General features: G+C 45.1%; 1 protein-coding gene across 1 annotated transcript; it reads right to left on the minus strand.

The window, feature by feature from the left end:
* Positions 1 to 220: 220 nt before the first annotated feature.
* On the minus strand, positions 221 to 9,253 carry LOC133361460 (uncharacterized). Its single transcript, XM_061580374.1, has 8 exons — positions 9,156 to 9,253; positions 5,368 to 5,667; positions 4,519 to 4,610; positions 4,312 to 4,421; positions 3,870 to 3,988; positions 3,273 to 3,405; positions 2,653 to 2,746; positions 221 to 637 (listed from the first exon to the last, which is right to left on the minus strand). The coding sequence occupies exons 2-8, from the start codon at positions 5,633 to 5,635 to the stop codon at positions 221 to 223; spliced, it is 1,233 nt and encodes a 410-aa protein (XP_061436358.1). The 5' UTR covers positions 5,636 to 5,667; positions 9,156 to 9,253.
* Positions 9,254 to 9,527: the final 274 nt, after the last annotated feature.

Genomic DNA, 9,527 nt, shown 5'->3' on the forward strand with positions numbered 1-9,527 from the left:
ACGTTTCGGCCACAACGCAAGCAGCCGTCCTCAGGTGGAGAACAGGTCTGTCGACCGTGACTTTACTGAAAGAACCAAGAAGATGAATCCCTGCAGTCACGAAAGCTTTCAATCAAAAGACACCAGCTTATTTACCCCAAGGGCTTTTCATACAAAGTGCATCCCACGGCCCACACAACCTCCCACCATCATCCATCTATCGCTACCCCCCCCTCTCTCCTCACTCCAGCCCCTCTTCTTCTTCGATGTCAGAGCATGAAGACAATTTTGGCATCTTGCTCCTGGGCACCTCCAGGCTGCTACTGCCTCCCCAGCTGCCAGCACGAGGAAGGCCAACGGCTTGGCGAGCGTACGCTCGCAAATTGTATTTGGCAATGCTGCTTTTGCGATACCGATTGCCGACAGAGGACAGATTCCTGCCAAAGGGCCGCAGCGCTGGGAACACTTTGGCAAGGATGCCGTCCTTGGTGTCGATGCCGTCATCGTCGTCGTCCTCGGAGCTGAGGTGGACTGTCTCTTCACTGGACGAGCGCTGCAGTGTCGTCTCGCTGGAGATCGTGGTGGACACGCCATGCTCTTCGATTCCACTCAATAGCAGTCGCTTTTTGGCTTCTGGGACTCCCAGTTCATCCAAGTCCTAAAATCCAGCGAAACACAGAAAATATGCACACACACACCAAATTTGTTCAGCGATCCAACATTGATAATTGGTTTTTTACCCTTCTATCTGGCAACAAAACTGACACCTTTTTACAAGCAGTCATGTTTGTATAAACCGCAATACCTGCAGTCATAAATACAAACAAAAGACATAACTCTGATAATGTATGCACTGTCCTTGAAGTTGATTGGTCCACACCCGAGACAAGTATTGCGGTCTATACAAACATGACTCCTTGTAAAAAGGTGTCAGTTTTGTTGCCAGATAGAAGGGTAAAAAAACAATTATGATATTTTTACTGGCAAATGAGGTTCCCATAGTGTACGATACAACATTCTTCAAATTTCTGACGACGTGTATTCCTCAGAGCAATTAATGTACAAAATCAGTCGGTATTACCGGTAGGAACCACCTGGTTCCACCAGCCCACAGGGGATTATTGTGTCTGTCCGTCGTGCATCCAAAAATGGGAGGGGTGCGGCTGGGTGGGGGGGAGGGTGGGGAGGGGCTGGGTGGGGAGGGGAGGGTGGGGAGGGGCTGGGTGGGGAGGGTGAGGTGGGGCTGGGTGGGGAGGGGCTGGTCACCCCGTGGTGCCCTTATAAAACTCAACGTTTAACCTACTCACGACGGCTTGTGCCCGCCCTCACAGTTGGCCATTGACCGAGCAACCCAACGTTCCTACCCGCTCCCTCCGCAGGAGGAATGTGTTTTTTTTGTACCCACTACTGGATCAGGACTCCTCAGCCTCCTCACTCGAGCTATGTGACCACGATCCATCTATCAACTACACACGAACTAATATTCTCACAACTCGAATTTCTGTGGTGGTCATCCTCTTGGTGATGTGTGCTCTACTTTGGATGCCACTCCAACACCGGTCTTGTTTCCCAGCCACAATGCAGTCCAGTGATGTTCCCTTGCCCAAGCCCATCTACTTTTTTGCAGTTGTCAATGTTTCTTATTTGCATGTTTCGGTATCCACGTGTAATGGGTTCCGGAGACACTTGTAGAGGTAACTTCTTTATTACAATACAACACTCCAACAGTCCTGATACTCTGTTACAGCCTAGGTACACAGCCTAAGTACACAGCCTAGATACACAGCCTAGGTACACAGCCTAGATACACTACTCTGGCTACGCTCTGGGGTCCTCCGGCTACAATTACCCTAGGGGAGGCTACCTGACCCGACCCAGCCAAGGTGTGGGTCTGGACTCTGGCTTCCTCGGAACTCGCCCTCACAAGGACGTAGAGCCGGGAGTCCCAGAGTCCCACCACTGGCCCTCACAGCGTCCCGGCCCTTACAAGGACAAGCGGGACGAGGGGGTCCAGGGTCCTAAGCTGGCTGGCGGGTCTTGAGCTGCGACTGGCCCCGATCGTCCAGGGAGCTGCCCTTTTATGCCTCGTGCCCAACGAGGGGTGGGGTTGTGTGCGCCCCCAGGTATCCCACAGAGCACACACAGCCCCCCCGTTGGTGGCGCTAAGGGGCTTAACTGTCTGGGGTGCCTGGGATCCTAGCGCCTGCCGCCAAGGGCTTCTCTGCCTAGGGTCCCAGAGCCCCCTCTTGTGGCACTACAATCCTCACTACTCACCACTCACCCTCACCACTCACCCTCACCACTCAGCACTCACGCTCACCACTCACCCTCACCACTCACCCCTCCCCTCACCACTCACCCTCACCACTCACCCTCACCACTCACGCTCACCACTCACCCTCACCACTCACCCTCACCACTCACCCCTCTCCCTCACCACTCACGCTCACCACTCACCCTCACCACTCACGCTCACCACTCACGCTCACCACTCACCCTCACCTACACACGTATTAACTCTTTACAAGTTTAATTCCAACCTTCCATCTTCTCCATGCTTCTTTGTGCATTTTTTATGTTGCAGAAAAACTTGCACAACTTAAAAATAAATCCCAATCCTGTAAACGTAAAAAAACACGCGTAGTTTGCATGGAAGCGTCCGTAGGAACTTGCCTGCAGAGTGACGTTCATCAGCTGTTGGACACTCGACAATCCACGTGAAGTGAAATTCTCCAAAAACTCCAAGCAGTCTATTTGTTTCAGGAAGCTTGAGACACAAAACAACAACACACAAGGCTCCAAAATGTTAATACCAAATACAAGAATCACGAAAAGTACTTTTTGCTTCTTTTTGTTTGTTTTTTGACTACTTGTGTTGTGGTTATTGCAAACATGATGCCTTGTGTAAAGGTGTCAGTTTTGTACCAGTTTAAAAGGGTAAAAACCTACTACTATATTTTGCCACTGCTAAAAGAGATGTCTCAGAGTAGAAAAGGTTATTTCAGCAAAGAATCCCTTTCATTTATTTGTAATTTTTTTCAGAGCGTGAATGATGACGATCTTCTTGGTTCTTTCGGTAAAGTCACGTAGAAGGAAAGCAACATTATTATAATATTTATTATTTATTATATTATTTTTATTGTGTTTTATTTTTATTATTTTATTACTTCCCTTCTACGTGACTTTACCGAAAGAACCAAGAAGATGAATCCCTGCAGTCACGAAAGCTTTAAATCGAAAAATGACGACGATGTTTAAAGGTGGCGACGATGATGCACCTAAAGGGCACTTACTTGTAAAGAGCGTTGCCAGGCTTGCCGCTGTCCGGCAGGGTTCCAAGCCGGGCCGGTGGGTTGTCTCCGTCCGGTGGCCGTGGGGGACCATTGGATCCACTCGCTTCACCCGTCACAAAATCCTGTGCAACGCCTGCAACCAGTGGATGAGCATTCACAATAAAACCATTTACACCTCAACACATATACGAGTAATATTGAATTCATCCTCTTGGCTCTTTCGGTAAAGTCGTCACGTAGAAGGGAAGTAATAAAATAATAAAACATCATAAAATAATTCTCACGACGTTTCGGCCACAACGCAAGCAGCCGTCTTCAGGTGGAGAACAGGTCTGTCGGAAAGACAGCGTCTGACAGACCTGTTCTTCACCTGAGGACGGCTGCTTGCGTTGTGGCCGAAACGTCGTGAGAATTGTATTTTATCGCGTTTTATTTTTATTATTTTATTACTTCCCTTCTACGTGACGACTTTACCGAAAGAACCAAGAAGACTGCGTATCACTGTGGCAAATTGTGTCGCGTCTTTCAATTCTAGCGCATGCCGCCACGTTCCGTGCAGAGAAATGTGCTGCGCCGAGCAGGGAAAGCTTGTGTCACCTGATGAGGAACCTTCGCCGGCACTGGAGGATCCCTGGCTGCCGGCCAAGACTTCCTGTGAACACTCGCTGCCGTGTCGGCTGAGGTTGGACGGCCTGCCACGCAATTCCGTCACGTATCTGGGAGGGAGAAAAAACCCAAAAAATTAACCCTCTTGATGTGCAAATTATTTTGTCAAGGCGCCCTTTCCCCCCCTTCCAACCCAGCGTATATACACGCTCCAAGCGCGTGTGCTGTTTCATTCAGACGCTATCTCCTCGACAGACCTGGTTTTCACCTGAGGACGGCTGCTTGCGTTGTGGCTGAAACGTCGTGAGAATTATTTTATTATTTTTATTTTTATCATTTTATTACTTCCCTTCTGTTGCTACCATTTAATTACAGCAGCAATCGGGAACTTGTCTCGTACGAGCAGCGATGTGTCTATTTCGTGTTCACGTACTGTTGTTGCTGCAGGTTGCGCAACACATTGGCATCCGTGGGCAGCGTTCGGATCAGCTCCAGGTTTTCCTTGATTTTCTTTAATATTTCAAAATGTTCTCTCCCGTGCACCTACATACATACAGACCGCAGAGCAAATTCTTTAAAACATCAAATGCTTATTGTGACATGTGATTGCGAGGAATTTCAACGAAAGCAGGTAACTTACCAGGAGGCGAAATATGTCTTCTTGGTCGGATGGCCAATTGCTGCCACAGTTGCTTGCAGTCATCAGCATGTCGTACACCACTTTCACGCAGCCTGAGGATTTGGTTAAGTGGCAAAAAGCGGACAGGTAAGGCGAGTACACGCAGGGACAATTTCTTTCAGAATAATACATTGAAATGATGTCATCATGGGACCTCCTTTGCCAGTAGCAAAATATACCAATAGGGTTTTTCCCCTTTTTTTTTTCTGGCAACAAAATTGACACCTTTTGTAAGGAATCATGCTTACATTAACCACAATACCTGCAGTCAAATGCAAACAAAAAACACAACGCTGATAATGTATGCATTGTCTTTGAAACGGATTGGTCCACACCAGAGACAGCTTTCTTTAGAGCTTAGTCTCATATGGTGTTCGACCAGATGACGCCAAAAGGCGTCATCATGGGACCTCCTTTGCCAGTACCAAAATACTCATAGGGGTTTTCACCTTTTTTCTGGCAACAAAACTGACACCTTTTGCAAGGAATCATGCTTACATTAACCACAATACTTGGCGTCATCTGGTCGAAAACCATATGAGACGAGACTCTAAAGAAAGCTGTCTCTGGTGTGGACCAATCAGTTTCAAAGACAATGCATACATTATCAGAGTTGTGTTTATTGTTTGCATTTGACTGCAGGTATTGTGGTTAATGTAAGCATGATTCCTTGCAAAAGGTGTCAGTTTTGTCGCCATAAAAAAGGGGAAAACCCCTATTAGTGAAATTATATAATTTACAAACACCTCAAATATGTCTTAATAGCTAGACAGCACGTGTGTGTGAACAAGGGGCAGTCAAAGTGATCACCTTGGGAGCTTGGATCAGAAGCCGCCTCTCCACTCGGTCGCTGACTGCTGCCAGAAGACACCTTAGGCACTTGTGGGGTGTGCTCAACTGGCTGAGCCTGTGGAGACTGACAAGTCTGGGTTGCTGCCTCTGCCAAGGCAGGAGGATACTGTCGCACAGACTGAGCTGCATTCTGCCTGGTGCGTGAAGGAGCCTTCCGATTGTTTGGAGACTGCTGCTGCTGCTGTTGCAGCTCCTCATCGTCCTGATGCATGCGCCGCTCGTCCATTTTGATATCTTGGAGATTTGAAGCTTTCGCGACTGCAAGGAATCATACTCGGTAAAGTCACGTAGGTAAAAAATGAAATTAAAATTAAAATAAAAATAAAAATCACAAATCCTGCATAATGCACGGGCATAATTAGTACTATTCACATACATGCATTTCCCATATCCCCTCCCTTGGATGCTGCTAATCCTGCATAATGCACGGGCATATGTAGTACTAATTACATTCCTGCATTTCCCATAAATATGCTAAATTCCTCTTTATATGCAAATTCTTTTGTCGAAGCGCCCTTTCCCCCCCTCCCAACCCAGCTTATATATATGCTCCAAGCTCGTGTGCTGTTTCATTCAGACTCGTCTCCCCGACAGACCTGGTTTCACCTGAGGACGGCTGCTTGCGTTGTGGCCGAAACGTCGTGATAATTATTTTATTATGTTTTATTTTTATTATTTTATTACTTCCCTTCTACGTGACGACTTTACCAAAAGAACCAAGAAGAAGAGAAAAATCACAACGTTTCGGAAGCAACACAAGCTTCCGTCTTCAGGTGAAACAGATATTTTGCTGTGACAGTTTCACCTGAAGACGGAAGCTTGTGTTGCTTCCGAAACGTCGTGATTTTTATTCTTTTATTTTTATAAATGTTTATTTCATTTTGCACCTGCATTTTTACATCTCTCCCTGGCGAAGCACACACTCGGGTCTCGCAGGAGAATCGGCCCAGTAACTGGCCACTCAAATAGGCAGAAAACAAATGCATTAAAACAAATTTTTTTATGGGCAGCCATTGTAAGGCATGTTTTTACTTAACCAGCCAAAAGAGAATTTCAAGAAATTACAGGAAAAGATAAAATTATTTAAAAACATTAGAATCGCAATAATTGTACACTTAGACATTTTCAATGTTCAGCCCTATAAAACTGGCAGCAGACATTGTATGTAGCTAGGGTTCTCAAGTTTCGTACATAACAGGATAAATTCCACACCCTCGAAATGGCATTGCTGTTGCATTAGCATCTGTGCCACTTATTCACTAGAATGACCAATGCCATTGTAACTAGGTAAAAATTTACCTGTAAAAACAAAGTTTTTCACTATAAATCCTTTATATACGTGGCATCGGTTTTATTTTATTATTCATTTCTGTTTTCTTGAGTACGAGTTTCATTTTTATCACCGTGGTATTTTAAATTAAATATGAAAAAAAAATTTTCACGAAAATTAATTGTCACGCACAACGAGTTTGTGTGCAAAATGTCAGCTCGATTGGAAGTGGGTTAAAAAACGACCGAAAGATTTGTACGGTCCTAAGCAAGCAAGCAAGTGAACTTAATATAAAGGATTTAAAAATACAACTCTCACAGCAAGTGTCATCATCATCAGAGCCATTAGCGATCCGATTAAATTTTCCAAAACAAGTCGTTGATTACAAGGGTAGTTATTCGGGCGAAACAGCGATTTGATAACCTGTACGATACTTTCGCAAAAAAAAGATTACAGAATAACGTTATTCTAAAACAATATATGTTAAAAAAACTCCCTTGGGGCAAACTGTGTGAGACCCCAAGACTTTGCCCAACAGTTGGCCGACAGAGTTGTAAACGGATAAATAAACGACCCCGTAAGAGAAACCAAATACTGTGATAACATTTAATGTTACATTTTTTCCCACACAAATGAGTGCACAAGAACCTGAAACTTTCAGAGCAGGTTAAAGGCCGTTCGCACAGCCCAGCTGGAACATTGGCTTTGGGATTAAATGGAAGTTCCAAAGTTAATTATCTTCCGGTGTGGCGAGCCTAATTAATCACAAACATCCAATTAATTAATCAATCAAGCGCTCGTGATTTCCTCGGCTACCCAGTGAATACTTGTCTTGTTAATTAATTTATAAAACCGCACGTGTATTTAGTTTCTGTATCTCCAATCTGCTCACGTCACGTGACACCAGTTATAACGAGGGTGCAAATTTTATGTGTAAAAAATTAACCCGTAAAAAACAAAGTTTTTCACTATAAATCCTTTATATGCGTGGCATCGGTTTTATTTTATTATTCATTTCTGTTTTTCTTCAGTAAGAGTTTCATTTTTATCACATTGGTATTTTAAATTAAATAAAAAAAATCCCTAAAAAGTGGAAAATTTTGGGAAAAAATTTCAGGAAAATAAATTGTCACACACAACGAGTCTGTGTGCAAAATGTCAGCTCGATTGGATGACGGGAAGTGGGTTAAAAAACGACCGAAAGATTTGCACGGTCGTAAGCGCGCAAGCAAGCAAGTGAACTTAATATAAAGGATTTAAAAAGCAATCACAGGTAACGTGACCCAGAGTTAAATGAGCAAAAGGCAAACATCTATGAATCATCGTGGCCAGTCGAGCTTGCCACTCACTCTTAGCTAAATTAATGACAATCTCCAACGATACTAAGAGGTTCATCTTCTTGGTTCTTTCGGTAAAGTCACGTAGAAGGGAAGTAATAAAATAATAGAAATAAAACATAATAAAATATTATTTTATCATGTTTTATTTTATTACTTCCCTTCTACGTGATGACTTTACCGAAAGAACCAAGAAGATGAATCCCTGCAGTCACGAAAGCTTTAAATCGAGATATTAAGAGGTCTTTAACATTCCTATTCAATCTCGGATTGTCTTGATAATTGTTCTTTACCCTTCTATCTGGCAACAAAACTGACACCTTTTTACAAGGAGTCATGTTTGCATAGACCACAATACCTGCGGTCGTAATACAAACAAAAAACACAACTCTGATAATGTATGTGCACTGTCCTTAAATTAAACACAATTGCATTTTAAAAAATTCAAATAAAACCCGAGTCAACTCACGTCACACACGCAATTTGTAATTGAATGAGCACGTTGCTTAATTAATTGGCCTCAGGTCAACACCTCAGGGTCATTAACAGCTGACCTAATTAACGACGTCTTAATTGGCCCGCTACTAATTAACAGCTGACCTCATCAACGACTCAATTTGGCGGGATTATTTGAACACGATAATTAAATATCGTAGTGAACGCGTTGAACTTTAACAAGCACGGGTTGATCATCATCATTATTGTTATTATTCTATTACTGCGCATGCACTTTTATTTGTCGAGATTTTTTGTTTTAATCTTGGAGCTTACTCATAACTCACCCTCACCACTCACCCTCACCACTAACCATCTCTCACAACTCTCTCATCACTCACCCTCACCACTCACCCTCACCACTAACCCTCTCTCACCACTACACTCACCCTCACCAATCACCCTCACCACTAACCACTCTCTCACCACTAACACTCACCACTCACCACCCACCCTCACAACAACCGCTCACCACTCACTCTCACCACCCACCCTCACCACTCACCCTCACCACCCACCCTCACAACAACCGCTCACCCCTCACCCTCACCACTCCAATCGTCGCAGGCGTGGACGGACGCACTTATTCCTTTAAAAGAAGAGTGGTGCTGGTGGAGGTAGGTAGGGGGGGACCACCCACTAACCTTCAGATACTTTCCTCGCAACTTCACGGCAGCGGGGCTCGCAATGCACACAACAGGTTGCTGCTGTCGGCAGGCAACGCAGCTGCAGCTGTAGTAGCAGCAGCAGCAACAGCACAGCAGCAGCAGCAGCAGCAGCAGCAACAGCAGCAGCAGCAACAGCAGCAGCAACAGCAGCAGCAGCAACACAGCAGCAGCAGCAACAGCAGCAGCAACAGCAGCAGCAGCAACAGCAACAGCAGCACAGCAGCAGCAGCAACAGCAGCAGCACAGCAGCAGCAGCAGCAGCAACAGCAGCAGCAGCAACAGCAGCAGCAGCACAGCAGCAGCAGCAACAGCAACAGCAGCAGCAACAGCAGCAGCAACAGCAGCAGC

This window comes from Lethenteron reissneri, unplaced genomic scaffold (genome assembly GCF_015708825.2).
Source record: "Lethenteron reissneri isolate LAM-NWPU_2019-01 unplaced genomic scaffold, ASM1570882v1 scaffold_1082, whole genome shotgun sequence".
Taxonomy (NCBI): Eukaryota; Metazoa; Chordata; class Hyperoartia; order Petromyzontiformes; family Petromyzontidae; genus Lethenteron; species Lethenteron reissneri.

Coding starts and splice junctions, on each gene's coding strand:
- LOC133361460 (XM_061580374.1), bottom strand. CDS start 5,635: ATGGACGAGCGGCGCATGCATCAGGACGATGAGGAGCTGCAACAGCAG. Junction 4,422..4,518: donor AAGACATATTTCGCCTCCTG/GTAAGTTACCTG, acceptor GTATGTATGTAG/GTGCACGGGAGAGAACATTT. Junction 2,747..3,272: donor CCTGGCAACGCTCTTTACAA/GTAAGTGCCCTT, acceptor TTGTGTCTCAAG/CTTCCTGAAACAAATAGACT.